The sequence below is a fragment of the Panthera leo genome, chromosome D1 (genome assembly GCF_018350215.1).
Source record: "Panthera leo isolate Ple1 chromosome D1, P.leo_Ple1_pat1.1, whole genome shotgun sequence".
NCBI lineage: Eukaryota > Metazoa > Chordata > Mammalia > Carnivora > Felidae > Panthera > Panthera leo.
Genome location: NC_056688.1, coordinates 49,029,208 through 49,054,698, shown reverse-complemented (window position 1 = coordinate 49,054,698; position 25,491 = coordinate 49,029,208). Strand labels below are relative to the sequence as shown.

At 37.9% G+C, this 25,491-nt stretch overlaps 2 protein-coding genes across 7 annotated transcripts in view; one reads left to right on the top strand and one right to left on the bottom strand.

Moving 5' to 3' along the window:
* ANKRD42 (ankyrin repeat domain 42) overlaps positions 1-199 on the top strand; it is a gene marked incomplete at its 5' end in the record, with an annotated part of 73,403 nt that extends 73,204 nt beyond the window's left edge. Inside the window, one exon of the mRNA XM_042907122.1 lies at positions 71-199. Coding sequence (XP_042763056.1) covers positions 71-169 — 99 coding nt within the window. The remainder of the gene's footprint in view (positions 1-70) is intronic.
* Positions 200-4,421: 4,222 nt separating this feature from the next.
* CCDC90B (coiled-coil domain containing 90B) overlaps positions 4,422-25,491 on the bottom strand; it is a 46,104-nt gene continuing 25,034 nt past the window's right edge. For 3 of the 6 annotated variants that reach the window (XM_042904561.1, XM_042904560.1, XM_042904565.1), the window contains 2 exons: positions 24,155-24,269; positions 4,422-4,931 (listed from right to left, as the gene is read on the bottom strand). In XM_042904561.1, the coding sequence (XP_042760495.1) occupies positions 4,876-4,931; positions 24,155-24,269 (171 nt within the window). In that variant the 3' untranslated portion in view covers positions 4,422-4,875. The remainder of the gene's footprint in view (positions 4,932-24,154; positions 24,270-25,491) is intronic. The other 3 variants (XM_042904562.1, XM_042904564.1, XM_042904563.1) reach the window with 2 other exon arrangements.

The window sequence follows — 25,491 nt, the reverse complement described above, 5'->3', positions numbered from 1 at the left end:
TGGAACAGATCATGTAGAAAGATGAAATTGTGTCTACTGCAGATCTCTCATTTGGCCATTTTCTTTGTAGGAAGAGGACTCTACTGACTCAAGCAAAGATAAAAGGCGAGTGAAGAAAAAGGTGTCTTCTGGGGGAGTTTTTGTGAGAAGGTACTCATCAATGAAATAACTTTAAATAAACTTGTTTTTCATTTTTAAATTGATATAAAACCTGTAAGTTCTCTTCAGAGTTACTCTTATATATGCTATCCCAGTTCTGGAGGCAGAAATATAGACTATCAAAGGGATTGCTAAAGTTGCATGCACTTAGCTATACTCCCTCTCCCAATATACTTTTATATATTTATGTAGGCAAGACTCCACATTTATGAGTAATTAATTCTGCAAGTAATCACACACAAACTTTAAAATATAAGATGGTATAGTCAGTAATCAAAATAAATGTAGACATTAAAAATTATGAAGCCAAAGAGAATTTTAACTTTCTAGAGACTATCATTTTTTAACTTTTCAAATGACTTTTAGAAAGCATGTGGATTTAGGAGAAAATGCAGCATCAGACAAGTAAATTTTAGAAAAGGACGTCTTTACAGTAACAACCAAGTATCTCAGGAAAGTTTTATGTAAAGTGAAAATCTGTTCTTGTAAAAGAAAAAAAAGTCATAGTATGTGTTTGCTAAGGATACCTATTTAAATAATCTGTTTCAGAATTCAACCATTGCCTTGTCTTGCAAGCTTTATAAGAAAGCAACACAGAAATGAGGCAGACTGGACAGGATAAAAGACACATGGTTTTATTATTCTTTCTTCCTCTTTTCCCCCCTGACATTGCTGACCAAAAAAGAACCCAGCATTTCATTTCAGTTCAGACTTCGTTCCCTCCCTTCCTACCTCTACCTGCTCCCTCCTTGATGTAGCCGATTTGGTCGATTTGGTCATGGGGCAGTTGTCTAGATCTTGCCTCCTCCTGAAGAGCTGATTGTTGGCTTTGGGCTTCCCAGGGAGCAGCTTTCTCACCATTCACCAGATGCTCACCCTCTGGGTCCTGGCATGTGCTTTATTTACATGGATGCTGAAGGCCATTCTGACACAGTGTCATCAGGACCAGTTTGGCCTGACATGGGTGCATCGGAGTGCTAAGATCGGGCTGATCAAGGGTTTGTAAACAGGTCTTAAAAAATGCCTGAACTATCCTTTTGATAACCTTTATAGTCATTAGTGTTAGTTTCTCTGTGGTTTCCAATAGGCCTTCAATCTATAATAAAACATTTATTTGGTACTTACTATGTGTAAGTCCTTTCCACATATTATCTCTTAATTCTCACCACAGCAGTGGGAGACAGGTATATTTTATAGCTGGAAGATTGATTTGCTCAGAATCACACAGCAATGTGGAAGACCCTAACCTTAGCGGGGAAGGGTCAGCATCTGCATTCTTGACCACCACAGGAATTCCCAAATCCATTATTTCTCACCTTCTGGGACTACATACAGCTTTACTTCTTCCTTCCCACCCGGTGACCCTAAAGTTAATGCTTTATACTCTAGTTTGTTATTCTTGCTCCGGTTTTCTCCAGGCCACATCTCGCGTCTCTCTTTGTAGCAGAGAGGTAGGGAAGAACTAGATGAGTGTGGTCATAGAAACGTGCACCCTTGAGGCAGAGGTTCCCTGGTTGCCCCCAGTACCTGTTCTCCCTTTTTCCCCCACAGTGTTAGGACTTACCTGGCTTGTGGCTGCTCAGGATAAGGGCTAACTTCCCAATCTCCTTTGCAGCTAAGACACCAAGTTGTGGCCAATAGAGTATGAACCAAAATGGCGTATAAAACGTCAGGGTCTTGCCCTTAAAGGGAAAGGGCTTGCCTACATCTTGCCCTTTTCTACTTCTGGAATGTGGATATGGTGGTGAGTCACTGGACCTTGTGAATGAGGGCAACACCAGGAAGGGTAGAGTAATAAGATGATACCACGGAGCTGGCATATTAGCCCTGGAATGCTTACACTTGGACTGCAGGTAAGTAAGAACTAAACCTCTTTGTTCTTTAAACAACCATTATTTTGGGTCTTAGTAGAGCAGCTAGATCAAGATTGTAATACCCTCAAATTACATGTATTTAATCATAAGTCGCATACATGTATTGTCATGTGTGCTGTTTCCAGCACAACCAGTTCTTGGATTTTCTGACACTATCTGGATGTTCAACGGTCCAGTTCTGACATTACCCAGAGTTGGCATCAGACTCCACAGGTTAAGAGCTCAGTCCCACAAGAATGCCCCCACTTCAGACATCCTTTTGCAAGTCCCAGGTTGTCACTGGTACTTCTGACTAATCAGCGGTACTTTTGGAGGTTTCAGGAACCCTCTCCTCAGGTTCAACAATTTGCTGGAAGGGACTTGGAGAAACACTTTACTATTAGTTTATTAGAAAGGCTACGTCTCAGGAACCACCAAATGAAGGAGAGGCAGGGGGCAAGGTATGGAGTGAGCAGTGCATGAGGCTTCCATGCCTTCTCCCGTTGTGTCACCAGTGGCCTGATGTGTTCCTTGGGTTGGCCAGTAGTGACTGAACTCAGTCAACCTCCAGCTCCTCTCATGTCCTTCTCCCTTCCCCAAAGGTTGAGTTGAGTTGGGAGGTCAGGGAGGCTGAAAGTTTCACCCTCTAATCATGCCTTGGTCTATTTGGCAACCGGTCCCCATTCTGAAGTTATATAAGGGTTCCTAGCCACCAGTCATCTCAGCATACAAAACCCACTCTTATCATTCCAAAGATTTAAAAGATTTCAGGAGCTGTGTGCCAAGAAAATGGAAAGAAGCCTGTAATTACCTCTATCAAGAAACGGTAAGGGTTTTAGGAGATCTGTGCCAGGAACTGGGGACAAAGGCCAAATATATATTTATTATGCCAAATTATGTTAATGAAAAACAAAAATAGAAGTGAAAAAGATGTTAGAGATAGAAGTAGAAATATTGTGTTTTTTAAAGTTTATTTACTTTTTGAGAGAGCAAGTGAGCATCTCAAGCAGGCTCTGCACTGTCAGCACAGAGCCCAGCACAGGGCTCAAACCCACACGTGAGATATGATGTGAGCTGAAATCAAGAGTTTCAACCTTTTATTTGTTAGTCCATAAAATGACGATCAGTTTAATGTTCGTGACCATAGCTTTTTCCGTTGCCTTTTTTTCTTTATATTAAAAAAAAAATACTGCAAACTTTTATATATCTAAATTCTTAAAGACTGACTAAAGGGGAATTATAAACTTCAATTTGCTTTTTAAATACACTGAAGGGTTTTTACTGACTCTCAACTGGTCCTTATAAAACTCTGCCTGATCTACTTTGTCACCAAATGGAAGTTTACTGAATTTAAGGGAATCATAAAAAAAACAAACAAAACCCTTCATTTTATGTAATAAGTTTAAGATGAATTTCTAAAAAGCAGGGATAAATTGGCTTTTGTGAATCAAAAAAAGTATATGTAATACTCAGAGTTCAAGACATTGGCAACTCTTTAGATTTCATACTGTCATATAATTGCACTAGGGTACACATGATTTTAAAGGTTATTGTTTTAATCCACTACCAAAAAACCCCAAATCTCCAGTTAGATGGTAAGTTGCCTTTAAAATCCAAACAATTTTGTTATGACAACATTTTATTTATTAATTTTTAAATTAAAATTTTTTTTTCTTTTTTAATGTTTATTTATTTTTGAGACAGAGAAAGACAGAGCATGAATGGGGGAGGGTCAGAGAGAGAGGGAGACACAGAATCTGAAACAGGCTCTGGACTCTGAGCTGTCAGCACAGAGCCCGACGTGGGGCTCGAACTCATGGACCGCGAGATCATGACCTGAGCCAAAGTTGGACGTTTAACCAACTGAGCCACCCAGGCGCCCCATAAATTTTTTTTTTTAAATATGAAATTTATTGTCAAATCGGTTTCCATACAACACCCAGTGCTCATCCCAACAGGTGGCCTCCTCAATACCCATCACCCACCCCCCATCAACCCTCAGTTCTCATTTATTTTTTATTAAAAATTTTTTTTAATGTTTTATTTTATTTTTGAGACAGAGAGCATGAGCAGGGGAGGGTTAGAGAGAGAGGGAGACACAGAATCCAAAGCAGGCTCCAGGCTCTGAGCTGTCAGCACAGAGCCCGACGTGGGGCTCGAACTCACAGACGGTGAGATCGTGACCTGAGTCGAAGTCGGAAGCTCAACCGACTGAGCCACCCAGGTGCCCGTTCTCAGTTTTTAAGAGTCTCTTATGTTTTGGCTCCCTCCCTCTCTCTCTTTTTTTTTTTTTTCCTTCCCCTCCCCCATGGTCTTCTGTTAAGTTTCTCAGGATCTACATAAGAGTGAAAACATATGGTATCGGTCTTTCTCTGTATGACTTATTTCACTTAGCATAACACTCTCCAGTTCCATCCATGACAACATTTTATTTTACATGAAAAGGTAATGGTGCAGTAGTTACCAGGAAAGTTGAGTAAAGTAACAAGTATGTAGGTTTAGGAATAGTTTTTAAATTTGCAACAGACATCAAAGAAATCCTATATGATATACAGTTGTTCAAGCAAACACAAGAAAGCTCAGGCTCAGCTTCTATGAACTATTAAAAGGATAAAGACAAAAGGCCTTTTATCTCAATCGGATTTTGAACAGCTTTTCAACATGATAAAGACACATATAAAATACAAACACAGAATACATCTTCCCATTCTAAAACATTTCTTTTTTAGTCCATATATGCTTTGAATAATCTTGTTTTACTAAGTACCTGCTGCAAATTTCACTCCAAGTAATCTCTTCTGGTGTAGTGTTCTAAGAAGTCAATAGCAGTGGCCAGCAGTAGAAGAATATAGTAGTTTCTCTGCTATTTCCAGATTCTGTAAAATCCCAATGCTATTGCCAGGCATGTAAACACTGAGGCTGTGAAAAGAAACCAGGTTATGGGTCATGCATTTGTGATTATTTTACAGAGACAAACACAAAAATGTCATCTTCAATTTAAATGAAGAGCAAAAGACAAAGGAAATCCAATCTTTTTTCTACCTTACGTTTTTTATTCCCAGAAAATTAAGCTAAGGATAAAGGCTATACTTTAGGGCAGGATTAATACCAATTTTTAAAAGCTTCCTGTATTTAAAACCTGAGTAAGGATGATAGTTTACAAATTATGTCAGTTAGATTCTGTGAACAGTGTTTAAAGTCATTATAATTAGCATTAACAATGCTACTTTAATACTTTATTAAATAAAGTATTTTATTTAATGACTTTAAATAATTATGAAATTGAATTTTAGATCTTGTCAGTGGAAAAACTTTCTTACTTATATATGAAAAAATGATGTAAAGCTAATAAAATAGACATCTGTATTATCCATGATAAGAAAATTTTAATTGCTTTTTCAGTACATTTAAAAACAATTTCATGATTAACAAATTTATAAATGAAATTTTAATGAAAAGCCTATAAAAAAATCTCAGTGAGGTAGATGAAAAGGCAGAAAAGGCATCAGGCTTTTCAAGTAGTTAACATACTACCTATTCTTTGTTACATCATTCTAGATAGAAAACCTTGTTTTCCTTTAAGAAGTTAAATCTGGGTGAGGCTTTTAGTGACTCCTTAGTTTTTCTAGTGTGTTTTAACAGCCTTAACTTTTAAAATAGAGATTCGAGATGAGTGGCAAACTTTTTGACTAAAGATGCAAGAAACAGCCTTTCATGATAAAGTTACTGTAATTTTAATATATAATATATATCCATGTGATCCTAAGATTAATTGAAACTTGGTTAACGATAACACACAGGGAGGCTGGATATTTGAAGAGGAAGAATAACACTTAAGTTTCTTGTCTTATTGCCACTGGTCAATTCAATTATACATTCACCTACTGGATCCTGAAACTATTTGCCATGTTCCAGGCAGTGTGCCGAACAATTATAAACATTATCTTATGTAGCCACGATTAAAACCATACAAGATTGGTGGTGTCCCACTGTATAGATAAGGCAATAAGCTCAAAGTTATATTGCTGGCAAGTGGTGGACAAGGAGTCAACATTATGTGTACCTATGTCCAAAGCTGTTTAACGTTTATATTTTGAGAGAGTGAGCATGAGAGAGATAGCAAGAGTGGAGGAAGGGGAGAGAGGAGACAGAATCCTAAGCAGGCTCTGCACTGTCAGCGCAGAGCCTGATGTGTACAATATACAACATAATGGTTACTGTATTTAAGTTTCTCATTTCTCTTGTCAGCTGTTACTTCTCATTACTGTTACCCTGCCACCCAAATAGCTTTCACATTTGTTATTTTCTATGGCCTGTAAAGGACACATCCCTATACAGGATGCTCAGGTGACCTTGTACCCGGTACCTCTTAAATACTCTGTAAATGTTAGCTCCTGTTATTACTTGTCTGCCTAGAACAGAATCTACCACATTAACTATATAGATCAAATGGAAACTGCCACTGCCTTACAGTTCTTATCTCCTTGGCAACAGTGATCTGGGTCAAAGGTTGGTGTTTGATCCAAGATGGGCCATAGAGGAGACTCCTGGGGATTTTCTGAATTGGACATAAGGAAAGGGGTAAATTTTCTTGGTTGGTGAAACTGGTACGATAGGAGTCTGGAAGCTATTAGTAGCCATGTTTCCAACCCAGGAAGAAAGATGGATAAGAGAATGAGGCAGATATTCAGGGACAAGATAATGAGTAAACTGTGATTCTAATTATCCTGGACTTCAAGCTATACCTCAGCCCTTCCAGAATTCAATATGTAAACTAATGAATTTCCTTCAATGCCTAAGCTAGTTCAAGTTGGATATATGATCATTGAAACTAAGAGTCTTGATTGATACATGATGGGAAACCAAATTATCCAAACTGATTACAATTTATAAGGGTTTCTTCTCTAAGGGAAATCTAAGATCTTTAATGCTGGGGCTTTATTAGTATTTTTTTCCTTTTTTTTTCCTTCTGCTCAAGACTGAATTCAGTATGTGAATCTCAGGTAAGTGGAGTATTACTGTTTTATGTGCAACATCTCAGGTATTCTATGCCCAACTGATCTACTCATGACATTACCTCCCCACCTGCTGAGTATGAGATTCTAATTTCCTAAAAGGCTTAACAATAACCTCAGCAATAACATATATTTGAAGGAAAAGGAGGAAAGAAAATGCCTTCAAAGTGGATGATTCCAAATCCTCAGTGAAAAGAAGGAAACGAAGGTAACTTACATGATGTATTTTGTAAACAATGACTAATTTCTTTTTTCTTTTTAATTTTTAAATATTTATCTTTGAGAGAGAGAGAGAGAGCGCGCGAGCAGGAAAGGGGGGCAGAGAGAGGGAGACACAGAATCCGAAACAGGCTCCAGGCTCTGAGCTGTCAGCACAGAGTCCGACGCGGGCCCAGAACTCACAAACCATGAGATCAAGACCCGAGCTGAAGTTGGATTACCAACAGACTGAGCCACCCAGGTGCCCCAATGACTGGCTAATTTCTAAACAATAACTTGTTAATTTCTTTTGTCACTGCCACTAAATCTATACAAGTCTGTCTTATATACAGCCATTACTGAAAGAAAGCTTTCTGGAGATGACCACCATCTTCAAACTGAAGGTAAAAGGGACTTTATTTTTAACTAAGATACTGATCTTTGGATAAATATTCTAGAGGAAGCAGAGTGGAATCTGAAGCTCCTCCTAACCTGGGTTGCTCGGAGATCTGTTTTGAAGGTGGGATTGAATGCTGCAAACTGGGCTATTTTGTAATTTCCCCTGAACATCACCAATGAACTAAAGATGTCTGGTTCCAGAGACTTTGCTAGAAAAGTGGTTTTCAAAACCTGTTTTAGTCTTAGAAGTCTTTTTCAAATGAATCTTCAACAGAAGCTCAGTATTTTAAAAAGACAAAATACTGTAAAAGATTCAAGTTGAAGAGAGGAGGGGGGTATGTATCAACTGAGGGCGGGGGAGGGGGGCAGGCTCCACTTCTACTCCTGCCAGGTCAACATAATTAGTGGCTGCCCAGAAAACCACTGATGGTATAAATCAGCAATTTTATTTTGGAAAATAATATAAATGATTTTAAATGTGCATTATCTCTTTGACCCCCAATTTTAGATGTTCATAAACAATTTATTATATAGAAATACTAGCATAAAGACACAAAAATGTGTGTCTGTGAATGTAATGTTTACACATACATGGCTGTTGGATGCACTATTTCTCATAATGAAAACCTGGCAGAATGTTAATAGAGGTTTGGAAAAATAAATTATGGCTTTTTCATATAATGGAATACTCTGCTTTTGAGTAAAAAGATACATATGTTTTGCCACGCAAAGATACTTAAAACATTTGGTTAAATTTGAAAAAGTTGTAGTCTGTACAATACAAATTATTGTATTTAATAATCTGTAATGTTTATATATGTAAGAAAAAGCCTAGAAAGAGATCTACTAATAGTAAATACATGTGGGGAGGGAGTGGAAGGCTTTCACTTCAACTATATTGCTTTTGGTTATAGGACACAATTTATGAAAACACATTACTTTTTATAAAAAGAAAGTACTACGAATGTAGGGCATTTTTCTCATTCCTTCGGGCCCTGTAACTGGGTCAGGTCACATGGTACCTGAGCTCAGTATGTGACAGTCTAATTTTTGGGTAGTATCTGTGCTCAGCTGGATTTAAGGTAAAAAGGTAATTTCCCCCCTATACTTGTTATCATTTTTGCCTGTATCTATTTTAGTGATTGTCCTCTGGAGGTCCACTCAAATCCTTATGGAAGAATGTAGGAATAAACATAAAATTTTCATTTCTTTCCACTGTGGAGCAACCAATTTATCTTTTTTGCATCATTCTGTACTTGTTTTTATACATTTCTTAGACATCTATATGCTTTTTCCTATTAGTAGGTTGCAGAGTTACCCGTTAAACTTATATACTAACTGCTTGTTAAACTTCCACTGCAAGTGATACAGGAAACCTGTTATACCTCCTCCTTTTTTTCTTTTGTGCTCCATAGTTACCCTGGGAGATAGTAGCTAACAGATCTCAAAATCAAATGTCAGCAATTACTTTCCCTGACAAACACAGTATTAAAAAGGAAAAACCACACACCCCAAACGTCACTTAGGCTGGGTCCCCAAACTGAAGCTTATTACCTAATCTAATTGCAGTTTAAACTTGCCCCAGAAGTGTGGTCTTAACCAGTCAGTGGGAATTTTGCGGTCATCTGCAAGGGTCCCCTCCATCCCCTAAAAGAAGATGAAGTAATTTGCATGATAAAACTACCTGCACTCCCACTCAGGGAAAGGGACTTTGCCCGGAACAGTCCCTTTCTTTTGCTAATAACCTTCTTGCCCAACCCTCCTTCTACAAAAACCTATTTTTTCCCCAAGTTTTATTTATTTAATCTCTATACCCAGTGTGGGGCTCAAACTCAGGGCAAGAGTCAGCATGCTTTCCCAACTGAGCTAGCCAGGTGCCCCCAAACCTTCCATTTTGTACAACTTCTGAGAGTTCGCCTCTACTTGCTAGATGAGATGCTGCCCAATTCATGAACTGTTTAATAAAGCCAATTAGATCTTCAAGTTTACTTAGTTTTGTTTTTTAACACATCTGGTGGCAGCGAACATCCGTTGGCATTTGGGGACAATGAGAAATACAGGTGTGGCACCCAGAAAACCTTAGAGTGTGCTGTCCTTGCCATTTCTGAGGACCACTGGTAAGTCCCTCTCAGTTTCAGCTCCACTTTTTGTGTTCAAGCTGCGGATCTAATTGATTCTCCAGTCCTGGGTTCAGGAGTCAGTTTAGACCTACAGCAGAGGCTCTAATGGAGTGCCCTGGTTCAATCTACAATTCCACATTGGAATCCTTCCCCCAGTTCCAGTCCACAGTCTCCTTGAATCTGCTGGAGTTCACTTTAGGAGTTGCTGGTGGTGTGCATGGCCTTCTTTTGGACAGTCTGCAGGGACATTATTTTGGTTACTACTGGGGTGCTGAGGTGCATGTATGTCTGTCTTGTGTACATAAAGGCTACTGCTAGGATCTCGGAGGCCAAAAAGCTGCAAAAATTGGTGGGCACAGATTGACATTTAAGAACTATTAGGGTACTTGCCCACCTGACCCAAAGACTCTTGTGTTTGAATAAGATGGTCATGGAAGAGGTAGACTGATACTAGGTCAACTGCCAACGTCAAGAAAACTGTGTAACGAGGCACACTGTAAAACATGTATAACCCCCAAAACAGCAGCAAGTCCCTCTTAGGTATTAGTTTGGCTCTGAGAAACCCAAAGGCCTAGCTAAAGAAATGAGGTTCTTTATGTTCAGAGAGTTGAGTGTGCCACCTTCTGGCACAGCTGCTTATTCTGTGTCTAAGAACTTAGTCCTAAAAGATGCAGATAACTAGTAAAATGAAAAAATTTTACTGAGAACAATGTGGAATTACAATGGCCATTATGGGGGAACACTCCAATTAGACAACCTCATTCATTTAAGAAGAATACTTGAAAGCAAGGGCTCTCAAATTAAACAGAACAAATGGTCCAATTAGCAAGCAGAATCCTCTAAAAGGTTTTAAAATTCTATAATAGTTTCATTAAAAAAGCAATGAAAAAGAGAAAAGGTATCTAAAACAAGACTAATAAGATGTGCTGTAACTCCTACTTCTCTCCTCTATCCTTTGAGTACTCATCCCAGTGATCCTGTCTACATTGCCTTTCCACTCTAAAGAGACTATGGCAACAATTACCTTTTAAAATAAGACCACCTGAGGTTATAGAGGATCTTTCACCCTTTGGTCAAAGGCCAAATTAAGGGCTGTAGTTAGAGAATTTTTTTTTTTTTTTTTTTTTTTTTTTTTTTTTTTCCTTTTCAAGGTTTTTTTTTTTTATTTATTTTTGGGACAGAGAGAGACAGAGCATGAACGGGGGAGGGGCAGAGAGAGAGGGAGACACAGAATCGGAAACAGGCTCCAGGCTCCGAGCCATCAGCCCAGAGCCTGACGCGGGGCTCGAACTCACGGACCGCGAGATCGTGACCTGGCTGAAGTCGGACGCCTAACCGACTGCGCCACCCAGGCGCCCCGAGAATTTCTTAAACTCAGGGAGGATCCTTAAGAGTTTCTCTGAACACCTTACCTCCTGAGCTCACTTGAGAGAGGGTAATAAAATTTCACACTGTCACTTCCTTTCCAAATCTAGATCCACTGATTATTGATCTTTTGTGGGAAGAGCTGTTTCCTTCTTGCTTGTTATTTTTACATCCTAAATATGGCTTGGTTTTTTGCCTGCCTAGGACTTGAAGGTTGTTGGTTCTTCTTTTTGCTCTCTTTGGGAGTGACTCTAGACCTTGTGAAGGTAGTACCTTTTACACCCTCTTTGAGGATGCCTCTTGGGTCCCTGAAGTTCTTTAATACTGCCAGAAATATTTACTATTTGTCCCAGATGAAACCTGACAGACTGACTCAATAACCAGGAGTTTAAACTGAAAGCTGACATTGATAGCTTGACAGAGTACTTTTAGGCCTTCTCCCCTCAGTTATATGTACCAGAGGGAAAGAAGACATTCTCATAGGTGGATGGGTTTGTCAGTCCTTTGGCATCACGGAGGTGGCAACCCAATTCTTTGAGGAATTAAAAATAGCTGTCCTATTTTATATATCTAGTCTTTACAGGATCAGGACCGTGATTCCAAAAACAATTCAAAGACCTACAATCTTTTTTTTACCACCCCCAAAACCTCCCCTATTTATCTCAAAAGTTTTTAAATGTAAAAATTCTGGCCTTAAGGAAACAAAAATTTCTTCTATGAGAAGCTTGTACTTTATTTCCCTGTGCCTTTAAAATGTTCTACCAGGTCTTCTCCAGGAACTCTTACCTAGTCCATCTCATTAAAATGCAAATTTCAGGGAGATAATTCTTACCAAGTAAAAACAAAAGGGAAGAATCATGTATCATGTAAGATACAAGAATCAAGGGAAGAATCAAGAATCATGTAATATAAACCTTAAGTGTCTTCTCCACTCATACTAGAAACAGCTCTAGCCATCTAGACATCTGCCAGATGTCTATTATTCCATCTACCAGAAAAACAAATTCAGACCCAACTTTTATAACTAGCAAATTTAGTACCTATTTCATGGCAGTAATTTTAAAACAAGCTATAAGATCTCTATAAGCATTGGTATGTTTACATAAGTCTATATATGTGCATTGTAATTATGTGGTTACTTCCTACCTCTGGACAGTATTGCTAAAATTAATTTGTAATAGAGCTCTATTTAGTTGGTTTGAAGGCAAGCACTTACAAAACTAGGACTCTGAAACTCTCAGATAAAAACGAATCCAAGTATTTTCCAAGTTCATATAACCTGGAAAAATATTTGATAGGAAAGCAAGTTTAAGGTTGATGGTTTAATTAAGACAAACATGTTTTGGGATGCCTGGGTGGCTTACTGGGTTAAGAGTCTGACTTTGGCTCAGATCACGATCTCACAGTTCATGGGTTTAATTAAGCCCAGCGTCGGGCTCTGTGCTGACAGCTCAGGGCTTGGAGCCTGCTTCAGATTCTGTGTCTCCCTCTCTCTCTGTCTGCCCCTCCATAATCTGTGCACGTGCTTGCGCGCTCTCAGAAAATAAGCATTAAAAAAAAAAAAGAGACAAACATGTCTTTAGAGTTATCAACATTATATATAAAACTTTTGAATTTACTAGCCAAGTAAGTACATGTTCTTTTATAAGATCTGTGAATAAAAAATAATAGCTTAAGATAATGGCTGACTTTGCCTAATGTTTCAATGAGGTTTTAGTAAGTAATTTAAATATGATTTTATTTTTTAAGCATTTTTAAATTAAAAAAAAATTTGTGTGTGTGAGAGACAGACAGACAGACAACATGAGCAGAGGAGGGCAGAGAGGGAGGGAGACACAGAACCCAAAGCAGGCTCCAGGCTCTGACCTGTCAGCCCAGAGCCCGAAACAGGCCTCAAACTCACAAACTGCAAGATTATGACTTGAGCCAAATTCAGACGCTTAACTGAGTCACTCAGGCAGACACCCCAGTAATTTAAATACAATTTTAAAGAACAAGTAGAGTAAATAGAAAGTTTTAAGGAAACTTTTAAAAAAGTTTCTCCAAATCTTTTTGGTAACTTGAAACCTTAAAGTTTTGCTAAGTTAAATGACTTAAATCCATTAAATATCTAGATTACTTCCAAATAAAACAAAATACTAAAACATTAATTTACTAAACATAGGTTTATCTACTTTTGGTTTTCTACTATAGGGAAGCTAAAAGACATCTGGATGTATTAAAGCTACATTAGAAAATTTTAAATCATTTAAAATGATTCTAGAAAATTTGAAATGTATTCATGAATTTGCAAATTAAAAGCATGCTGGTAAACAGATGTTCACAAATGCTTAGTTTTCACTAGAAATTAAGGTTTCTAAGGGTTAAGAATTATTTTTAAATTTTTTTATTAACAATTTTTTTTTTAAAGAGTATTTTTTTATTTAGAGAGAGAGCATGGTAGAGGGAGAATCTTAAGCAGGCTCCATGCCCAGTGGGGAGCCCAATGCAGGGCTTGATCTCACAACCCCGAGATCCTGACCTGAGCCAAAATCAACAGTTGGATGCTTAAATGACTGAGCCACCCAGGCGGCCAAAAGTTAAGAATTCTAATTAATATATGTAGTTGAAGCTACTGAAAATAATAAGGGAGGGGTGCCTGGGTGGCTCAGTCAGTTGAGTGTCTGACTTCGGCTCAGGTCATGATCTCACAGTTTGTGAGTTCGAGCCCCGTGTCAGGCTCTGTGCTGACAGCTCAGAGCCTGGAGCCTGCTTCAGATTCTGTGTCTCCCTCTCTCTCTGCTCCTCCCCTGCTCACATGCTGTCTCTCTCTCAAAAATAAATAAAGATTAAAAAAAAATAAAAAAAAATAAGGGAAACATCTCCATATGCCAGGAAAACAGGATGTGTTTTCAGCAAAAAAAAAAAAAAAAAAAAAAAGTATGAAAAACAGAGACGTATTTTGTATTTTTTGTTGAGGGAAAAGAGAGTAATTTTGTCCTAAAGTGAGCCTGGTTGTTTAAAGAGGAAAAACAGGACAAAATCAGAATGCAGGAAAAAAGAAAATGTTGTATAGAAGGTTTTTGAAAAAGCAATCTTTAAAAAGGAGTTTTATGTGTGGTCAAGGTGGTTAAGATAAAAATTAATTTAAAATGGTTTAATATCAAAAATAAGCTGGTGCAAAATTAGAAAGTAGTATTCCCTCTGTAAAAAAGGATGAAGTTTTCTTATACTTTTGGTCTGCTTTTGATAAGACTGTAAAAGTTTCTTTACCTTTTATATTTAAATTTCATAATGATCTGTGATCCTTCAGGCAAGTGCTTTAAAAACTTTTTTTGACAGCGCATACACAAAATGATTTGCTAAACCAATTAGGCTTACTTGATATGCACATTACATGGAAAGCACTGGCAAACAAGTAATACAAAGTCTTATATTTGTAAGATGTGGCACATGTGGATGAAGTCCATTTGGTTGCTGCAAAAATGGCCCCTTATTGCCAGACTTTTGCCATCCTAATGTCCTTGTAACATGGCAACAATGTACTCAAATCTGAGAAAGTAAGAGGGGGTAAGCAATGGCTATAAATTACAGTTGGGGCAAAAGAAACTGAAGACAGCGGCTTGGTTCTTTCTGGCTCCCTGACAAACCCCATTTCCCATTTTTTGCACACCTTCACCTACTGTACATTTAAGAGGACTCAAATTATGAAAAGGCATTGGTGTGAGGCTTGTGTAAAATTACAAAAACGGTCTACCAAGACCTGACCTGTTTGGTCCATAATCATGGAAAAATTGTTTGTATTTGGAGGCTTCAGATCTCCTTCTGGACCTTCTTAATACCTGCAGGTGGACTTTATTCAACTATCACTTCGTATGGGTTATCAGTGTTCTTGTTATTGTATGTGTGTTTTCCAGATGTGCTGAAGCCTTTTCCTGCTGTAAGGCACATTGAAAAAGGCAAACTGCTAGAAAATGTGAAATACTCTCTTGGGGTATACCTTCCATGGTCTCTAATAATCAAAGCACTACGTAAATCACACTTCACTGGGCAAATCATATTAGCCTTAATGAAAACCTCACAAACTTCTTGGAATTCTATTAGAATTGAATCCAATTCTATTGTAATTCTACACAACCTTCCGCTGAGTCTCTGTTGTCTCACACTGGCATGACCAGCTACAGTAAGTCTCTAATGTCTTATGCTCAAGCCTGTCATCAACAGGTTAGAGAAGCCTTCCTGGATCCTTATTCAAAGGAAACCTTCAGTCACAATCTGTAGCCTGGTGACTGGGTATTTTAAAAATATCACCAGAAGAAGACAACCCTTGAGCCCTATTGGAAGAGAACTTCCTTCCCAAGTGCTCCTGACACTGTTGCAAATCTAGAAGATGCTAACGACCTCAAAATCAAATTGACAAGAAAGAGAAGTAGCTGACATCATAGAATGCTTCTGCCCAAGATGACAGATCAAGACTTCATACCCTAAGTCAACATAAAACTTTCTTCCTCTTTTCCTTTCCTTTATTCTACCTTGGCCTGTAAAGATAACACCCTCATCTGTAGCTCCCAGGCCACTGCTAAAGTGGGGTAACCTCTGGAATTTAAACAACCTTTTATTTCAGGGTTGGAGAAAATCTAACAACTGCGCCTTCAACTTTTCACAAGCAAAGTAAGACATTTAATTGTTTTAGCTCCCCTAAATTTAAATTGTTGAGTTAAAAAGGACCTACACTGGATGCTTTTGTGATTTGGGATTCACTCCTTTTGGCAGATCCCTGTTATTTCCCTGGTTAGGGATAAAGGTAGATGAGACGGTGATCTTCTCCTTAATTCTTAAATTATAAAATTTGCTGTTAAAGAAATAGCAGCCCAGCAAAGATCTTAGATTCTGCAGCCAAAGTTGTCCTTGATAATGGAATACCTCTTACGTTTTAGTTGAGCAAAGAGGTGTCTGTGCTGTGGGGGCTATCTGCTATGCCTAGAGTAATACTTACGGGGAAGCGGAAACTCAGTTATATAAGATCGAAGAACAGGTTGCTTAGCTTAAAAAGTGGATTCCTTCCAGTCTTTATTTGCTTTTGACTGGTGCTAATGGTCTTCCTCTCCTTTGTATCCCCACACCCCTACCCCTCTCCTTAGCGTAGGATGTCACGTAACCTCACATTGCCTATCTTCGTGATTTCATATCTGTAGGGACTCCCTGTGTATATATGAAACTAACTCTGATTTCGTCCCGTTAAACTGTCTCATGTCAATTTGATTCTTAGTCCAGCTAAAAGAACCTTGAAGGGCAGAGGACATTCCTTCTTCCAGACAGCTGGCATAGTTGGTGGGATAACCTGCTGATGGCATTATCCCTGGGTGCTGCTGCAGCAGAGAGCTCCCCAGGAAATCTGACATGCAGCCCGCAGGAGGTAAGATTTCCTATCTTGTCTGTCTCCTGGAATCTCTATCTTTGGAGTCTGAGAGAGTAACACTGGTGAGAACCCTTTTTCTAAATTTATACGAGCAGGAGAAAATATCTGTGGAATTAGTTCCTTGGCCTTAGTGACTCTTGATAAATTTGTCAGAGAACTTTCTGGTTACTGATCCATTTCATCCTGGGAGTGGTCTTTGTATTCTTGTGTCTTTTATGTCGTTTGTCATACATTAGGTAAAGGCTGTTGCTAAGGGACATCTTGGAAGCCAAAGTTGCAAAATTTGTGGGCACAGGTTGGACACTTAAAAGCTGTTAGAGTGTTTGCACCCAGCTCAAAGACTCCCAGGTTAGGATAAGCTGGTCATGGAACAGGGGAGGCTGGCACTGGGTCACCTGTCAACTTCAAGAAAACTTCTGTGCAACAAGGTACACTGTAAAACACACACAGTCCTCAATCCTCACAATCCATAGCATAAGCCTCCTATGTATTAGTGTGGCTCCAAGAGACACCGGCTTAGCGAAAAGAAAAACCAGATGGTTTTTTTTCCTTTGTCTTACTCTATGTCCTAAGAGCATAGCTTTGTGACCAATGAGTATATCCTTTTTGGTCTCCAGCATCCAGGGTGCACCCTAATGCACCATTAGGTTCTGAGTCTCTCTGCCCAGCCATGCCAGCTCAGCACAGGTGTCTTATGAGAGGTCCCAGGCCATAGGGACCTTTGTCATCTCAACCTCTGTTGCTTATTAGTAATTAGAAAGTTCCATTCTAGGAGGGCCTGCCTGGTGTTAAGAGATTAGTGAGTTTGTGATGGGAAGAATCTCATTTTTGTGGGAGACCAGAGACACTGTTTTCATTGCATTATCCTCACTACCTGTGCAACAAAGGGCTTTGCTTCCTTTGATTAATTTTGGGAGTGAACCTTTGGATCACAGGGGCTACATTATACATGTTCTCTGGGTGCCTCTTGTGGCTTTGGCTAAGCTATTAAAAGGCTTATTGGTTTGAGTTGCTATTAATAGATCTTATTTGTCAATGGCCAATTTAAATTGGCTGTATTTTAAAAATGTATATTTTATAGTGAGCTTTTCAATTATCTTATTAGTATAATGACTAGCCTTAGGGACTTCCCTTACAAGATGAACAGAAATCAAACTGAAGACAAAAATCAATGTCCACATCCAACATAATGCCCCTTCTTAAAATCTAGCCTTATCTGCCTGTTTAAACTTCCATTTCCCTATAAGATTTACAGAGAAGTCTGGCATAATCTCTAGGTTAAAAGTATACAGGTTGCTCACGTGAATGCTGAAAGCCAGAAAACGAATGTTAACAAAAGTGCCCAAGACTGTCAGTAAGGCTCTCTTTGCTCCTACCTTCCAGGGCTCTGTAATCGGGCTCCACTAGCTTCAGGCCTTTCTATGCAATGTCCTTTACAAGTATATTCCAGACCACTCACCACAAAAGAAATCACATGAAAGAAATCTGGCCAGCGGAAGTCTTTTAAGTTATATAGCCCTTCTACCTCTACTTTCAGAGGATCCTACCAAATTTAGAGAATTGAAAAGGTTAATGACTATTCACAAACCCTCTTCAGAGAGAAACAATGACCAAAATTTCTTCTAGACCCTCCTACAAATGGGCTGTGAAGAGCCAATATTCAGGGGCTGATAGGGGATAAAGCCAAGGTTGAATTGTATACCCAGAAAAAAGGCTTTTGTTATAAAGTGCTTTAGAAAGATTTTACCAAGGCATAAAGCTTTTGATTTCAATTTTTGTTAAAAATCTGATATAAAGAAGCAAATTTAGTTAAAAAAAAACAGGCCAAGCCCTTGATATTCAGGCTATAATTCCATTCTTTGGGAATTGGTAACAACTGTCTTTGTCTTAAAAATCTCTAAATGGCTCAGTGGGTCATGATCTCAAGGTCTGTGAATTCGAGCTCCACTTCGGGCTCACTGTTGTCAATGCAGAGCCTGCTTTAGATCCTTTGTTTCCCTCTCTCTGCCCCTCCCCTGCTTGCTCTCTCTCTCTTAAAAATAAACATTAAAAAAAACTCTATAAAGCCAGAAATGCAACTACAGAAACAAATCCTATCCATTCCTCTCACAACGTCTGTAGGTGTTAGAAAAGATCAGGATATTGGAATGAAATTGTCCTGCTTAAAGAAAGAAAAAAAGCTAAATCTTAAATAGGAGTTACCCTGAAACTAAAAGAAAAAAAATTGTTTTGTATTCTTTCACTCTCTCGAAATTATAAATCTTACCATGTCTTTAAAATGGAAATATAGTCCATAATTGCCTAAGACTGAAAATTAAAAATGTAAACTTCTAAATGGGCTCTTGTGTCCAGACTCTAGGACTGTTGATAATGGAGTAGATATGTCCCATCTCCACCTTGGAGAAAACTTGGATAATATCTCCATACCTTTGGGATATAAAATTTCTACCCCCATCATCTCTAGGATGTCAGAGCCATTCTTTGAAATACAAACATTAGGGGGGCACCTGGGTGGCTCAGTCGGTTAAGCAGCCGACTTCGGCTCAGGTCATGATCTCGCAGTCCGTGAATTCGAGCCCCACGTCGGGCTCTGTGCTGACAGCTCAGAGCCTGGAGCCTGTTTCAGATTCTGTGTCTCCCTCTCTCTGACCCTCCCCCGTTCATGCTCTGTCTCTCTCTGTCTCAAAAATAAATAAACGTTAAAAAAAAAATTAAAAAAAAAAAAAAAGAAATACAAACATTAGGGAGAAGTTTTTATCAGGAGAAAAAAGGGGGAAGTATTTGGAAATTGGGACTGTAATGTCCTCTCCACAAATATGAGTAAAAACAGAAGTTAAGAGTTTCTTTCCATCTTGTCTGGATATATGGGTCTATATATGTTGTAAATGTGAGATATTTTCTCTACCTAGGAATGGTAATATTAAAATCTGTAATAGCTCTATTTCAGTTGGTGTGAAGGCAAGTGCTTATAATTGACTGTTCTAAAACTCAGAAAGCTAGAAACTAACCCTAATTTCAAGTTCATATGATCCGGGAAAAAATTCAGTATTAAAGCCAATTTAAAGTTATTAAAGACACATCTTTAATTAAGAGTTATCAGTATTAAAAAAAGTCCATGTTATCTCTATTGGAAAATTTATCAGAAAAAAAAAAAACTTAGAGGACAGTGGGTAACTTTATTGCCTCATGAACTTTTGTGGGTAAACATAATTGTTAAGAACAAGTAATTTAGATGTAAATAAGATTAAAAAAAGGTTTGTAGGTAAACTTTTGATTTTTTAAAAAATTTGTTTCTTCTGAGAGAGAGGTAGCACGAGCTGGGAAGGGGCAGAGAAAGGAACTCAAGCAGTTCCATGCTGTCTGCACAGAGCCTCACGTGGGGCTCGAACTCAGACACCTAGCTGACTGAGCTACCCAGACGCCCCTGTATATAAACTTTTAAATTGCTTCCAGAATCTTTGGTAACCTGAAACTTTAATGTTTTTGCTAAGCTAAACATAAATTTATCTACTTTTGTTTTATTACAGAGAAACCAGAGATAAGTTTAGATGTTAGAAAACATGTTTTGGAATTCATTGTGAAAAAGCACGTTTCTAGAAATTATGAAATGTACTCACAAAACAGTTCACAATTGTTTACTATTTAGTTTTCACTAGAAATTAAGGTTTCTAAGAGTTAAGGATTCTAATAAATGGTAATAATTAAGACCCCTAGAAATAAAGGATACAACGGTGTACGCCGGGAAAGTAAGATAGGTGTTTTGGGTGAGACAAAGTACAAGGAATAAAAATTGTGCACTAAAATTGCAGTATGCAACTGATGTCACCCTTCTCTGACTTGAGGTCTCAGGTGACCTTAAGGAGGAATCACACAGGTAGAACTGGCAAATTGGAAGCAAAATTGCAAGCAATATTTTCAAACAATCAGATATGATAGAAACAATGTATTAAGATGACCTAAGGGTCTTTCTTGTGTCTATCAGTAAACCTGAATTTTAAGGACTGTAACAGATACCTTGTGACACCCAAGTATTTGGAGAATGCTTACAAGCACATAAACTCCTTCCTTTTTATGTATATAATCTGTAGCTCACAAGTTTTTGAGCAGTTCTTCAGAGCAGTCTGAAAGACCGTCTCCCAGACTACAGTCCTCAGTAAGAAAAAAAAAAAGCATTTATTAGCATACTTTGAAGTTGGTTTTCTTTCACTTGACAAAATACAGTTTTGCTAAGGGAAAAGAAAATAATTTTGTCCTAAAGTAAGTAAGGTTATTTAAAGAGGGAAAGTTGTAGAAGGTTTATGGAACAAGAAATTTGAGAAAAGAATTCTATGTGTGGTCAGTACTGGCTAAGATTAGGATGAAGTTAAGTAAATAATTTTGTCACTTTGTTAAAAGAACAAAATTTTCCTGAACTACTGGTCTGTTCTTAGCAAGTAATTGCAAACAAAGTTTTTCTTTACATTTAAAGTTACCTGCCTAGAAAACAAGGATTCTGTGTTTGGTCTTAACTGAGTCTTGATATTAAAAGGGCTAAATTTTGGGGCGCCTGCAAGTGTCTGACGTTGGCTCAGGTCATGATCTCGCAGATGACATGTCAAGCTCTGTCCTTACAGCTCAGAGCCTGGAACTTGCTTCAGATTCTGTCTCTCCCTCTCTCTGCCCCTCCCCCATTCACTCTCCCACTCTAAAAAAATAAACAAAAAAGCGCTAAATTTTGCTCACAACTATGTAACTGTCTCTAATTGCCTTTGAAATCTTTTACTGTCACTTTGGCTAAATAATTAAATACTGTTTCAAAATAATTTGTGACCCTATTTAATCAAATATACAAACCTTTTAAATATTTTTGATAAACTTCCAAAAATAAAATTCTGAAGTTTTTGGACCATAATCTTAAATATAAAAGATTTTGTGAAAATTTGGTATATTAAATTGCATGGGAAGCACTGTCAACACTAAACCCTCTTAGATTGTTTATATAGATATGTTATTAACATGGGTGAAACTCCTAAAAATCTGTTATCTTTGAAGTGTTGTATACCACAGAAATAACTAAATTTCCTTATCAACTGTAATCAGATCTAGAACCATGGTCATATTTAAGTCTTGTCATGTTACTGTTTTAGTCTGATGCTATTGCAAATGTCTTTAGTGAGACTCATGTAAAGAACTCTGAGTACAGGTTTCCAATAATTTTAAGATAACCAGGTAAGAATTTTTGAACTAGTGAAAAAAACCAGATCTAAGCACAACAAGAATTATTAAATAGGACTGAATGAATGGAGATTTACTTTTAAGACTTTATTTGAAACAATGCTTTTTGTTTTTCCAGATATATGGAAACTTTTTTCTTAAGCTAACTAATAGCAATTTGAAACATTTATCTTTTTCTCCCTACCTGATCCCTCCAGCATTCAGAAACCCAGTGAGTATTCTATTTTCATGACAGTATATTTGCATAAGTTAACTAAAAATCTCTTCTCCTTTTGACTAGAATGTTGTATTTTAGACAGATCTGCATAGATTCAGATATGAGTAGACAGCTTTAAGGAACTAAGATGGACTTTATGGGGCCTAAAAAGCCCCTTTGGAAATATCATCCTGATTGATACCTTGCTTACAGAGTACCCAGCAGCTTTACCAGGTGAGTAAAGAAGGTCACTTCCTGGTCAGTGCAGGAACCTTGAGAAGAGAATTCGCCCAAATATATAGGTATTGCAGGTGAAGTCTGACTGCAAGTATTTGGCTTGGCTTCTGGCCTTGAGATGCTGTTAAAAGTTCAATCTGGAAATCCTGATAAGTAGTTGCAGCAAAGGAGATCTTAAAGAGCCTACAGAGTCAACTGCACTTATGTAAATAATCAGGCCAAATTTTTTTGTTTGGTTTTGTTTTTTGTTTTTAAATTAAACTTATTTTGCAATACAATTAGTGTTAATTTGGCTATGAAGGTGATTACAGAAAGACACACCTGTGTCTAATACCTGTGTATTAGATTTTAATATTATTCATCAAACTGGAGTAGAGCCTGATTACCTCTAGTTTCCTCCAATGACTGGCTACAACTGTCTAAACTAGTATTTTCAATTTTTCTCCTACCTTTCTGACTTGGAATCATGTTAAGAACTAAAACTATTCTTTTCCCTGAAACCCTACAAACTAAACTTCAGAAAAATCACACTAGCTCACACCTAGAGACAACCTTCATGTCTGTCATTCTATGGGTCACTCAAAAGATCAGAGACAGTTGAACTATAAATGAAAATCCGTCAGACTCACTGCTTGCTCTGACTCAGTCTGAAAATGCTTCCAGCCTGACAACTAGAAGTCATGACTACCCTTGACCCAATCATTAACCGTTGTTTTCTTTTGTTCTGACAGAACCAAAACACCCGATTACTTATTTAATACCTGATTACTTAAATCACAAGCCTAGCTTTGAGAATATCCCTACCTCATAGCCTTCTGAAATGAGTTTAACTGAGCTGATCTATTGTCTCATCTATTGTACTAGGTGATCTGTTGTACAGACTGGTTCAATGAGACAGAACAATCTACCAGTGCTCAACTTTCATGTGTGAAACTTCAGGGAAGTTTCCTTCAAGTGCCAAGGGCAGACTGCCCCAAGAAAGGTGATTTTGGCATGAATATTACTTTGAGTTAAAAGCAGTCAAACCTAGCAGATTAGGAAAAGCTTCTTACTCCCATTCAACTGCCTACATTTACATTTACATAAAGGACAGCCTATATACCAGGAACACAACTATTAGTGGAGATTCCTCTTTACCTAAGATATCTAGTATTTGCATAACAGCAACTTTTATTTTCCAAACATCTCCTCTCACCTTCCTGCCAATGGCCGTCCTTCTCTATGTATCCTCAGACCCCTAAACCCCTTTCCTTAGCTCAGGATGTCATATAAGCCTTATGTTGCTTGAATGTCTTTGGAATTTCATGTCTGTTTTCTCCTGTTAATCTGTCTGATGTCAACTGCAAAGGACATTCTTCCTCCCTGACAATACCGTAGAAAAGAACAACAAAATAGTGGTAACTGAGAGTAGCACTAATGCCTTAAGTTTTGATCATATTTTTTAGTTAAACTGAGACTTAACAAAGGGGGTGGAACTGTTAAACTGAGATGGTGTCACTCAGGCTTAGTCTGAAAACCAGGGCTTAATGGCTAATCTAATTGTAGTTTAACTGGTCTTAACTGGTCAGTCAGGAATTTTCCCATTAGTTATAGTGGGTCTGCCACACAGCCCTCTCCCTTTCCTCAAAGTGTAATCTGCGTAAGACTTCTTGTTTTTTACCCTTAAGAGAAAGTGACCTTGCATGGAACAATCCTTTTCTTTTGCTAGTAACTTTCTTGTCCCACCTTCCCTCTACTTGCTAGATAAGAGGATGCCCAAATCATTCAAAAACAAAAAAAAATCCAAACGATTAGAGGGCACCTGGGTGGTTCAGTCAGTTAGAAGTCTGACTTTGGCTCAGGTCATGATCTTGCAGTTTGTGAGTTCAAGCCCTGCATCAGACTCTCTGTTCCTCCCCCACCTGTGCTCTCTCTTGAAATAAACTTAAAAACAAAACAATTAGATCTTCAGATGTACCCCACTGATTTTTGTTTTTTAACAAAATATGGAATTACCTTACCTGCAAGGTAACGGATAGTCTCAAGCTTGTTAGACTCCATCAGTGTTTTTAAAGAAGCAATTTCAGTGTCAATTTTATTACAGGTCTCTGAAATAATACTTCTGGTTTTGGTATCCTGCAGTAAATAAGAATGAGACAATTTTGTCCATATGACAAATATTTACATTAGAAACCTTACTTATGGGCTGTGTATTGCAAAAATTTTAATGGTGATAAAAAAAACATTACATGAACATTATAAACTGACAAAAATTCCTTCTATTTTTAATATTTGGGAGATTATTTATAGGATTATCACATTTTGAGTACATTCTATTAAAAGCCTCATAGGAAGAAATTTGAGACCTAAGAGGGAAAAATTTTAGTCCTAGAACTTAAATTCCTTAGGATATCACAGTTAAAACTTTCAATTGTGTAAAAGAAAAAAACTCAACCAGATTTATAATGCAAACTGGCAGAAATGCTTGCTGGGTAAAAACAAATGCTATGTGTAGAGGGGTTAAGGGGTAGAAGAGCTCAGAAATTAGCCCTGAGAGAATTTGTTGATTTCCTTGTTCATCTCCTCTATCCTGACAAGAAGTAAGAGAATATAACAGAATACATGGAAAGGCAAATGATACCCTCCCTTCTATTTAAGAACGAGGTCTCTTCTGTTAGAATGTAGACCCAATGGCTTTTATTAAGACGATGGCTGAGTAAAAAAGCTGCGTTTCACTCAAACCGTAGAGATTAAGCAATGATTACCATTTAGGATTAGGAGAAAGTAAATAGTAGTGGAGTATGGAGTTTAGAATCTGGGTTCACATTCCAGCTCCACCATTTATTAGCTGTGTGACCTTAACTTCCGTGTGTCTCATTTTCCAAACTGGTAAAATGAGAAAAAAGAGGGCCTACTTCAGAGGCTGATAAGAAGTAAAGCAGGTAGAACTATCTGATGTATAGTAAGCACTCAATAAATATTCACTATTAGTTTTAAAATTTTAAAGATAATTTCATTGAACCTGTGCCCTCATTTAAATGTGAATCCAGGTCTTCCAAAAAATAGTTATTTTCTATATAAAAATAAGCTGGGGGGGGGGGAGCGGGGTGTGCACCTGGGTGGCTTTGTCAGTTAAGCACCTGATTCTTGATTTGGGCTCAGCTCATGATCTCATGGTTTGTGGGTCTGAGCCCTATGCTGGGCTTAGTGCTTGGAATTTTTTTCTTCCTCTCTCTGCCCCTCCCCTGCAGGTGCCTTCTCTGTCTCCCTCAAAATAAATAAATTAAAAAAAAAAAAAGCTCAGATACAACACATAAAATACATAAGTGGTATGAAATAGAATTTTTACATACTAGCT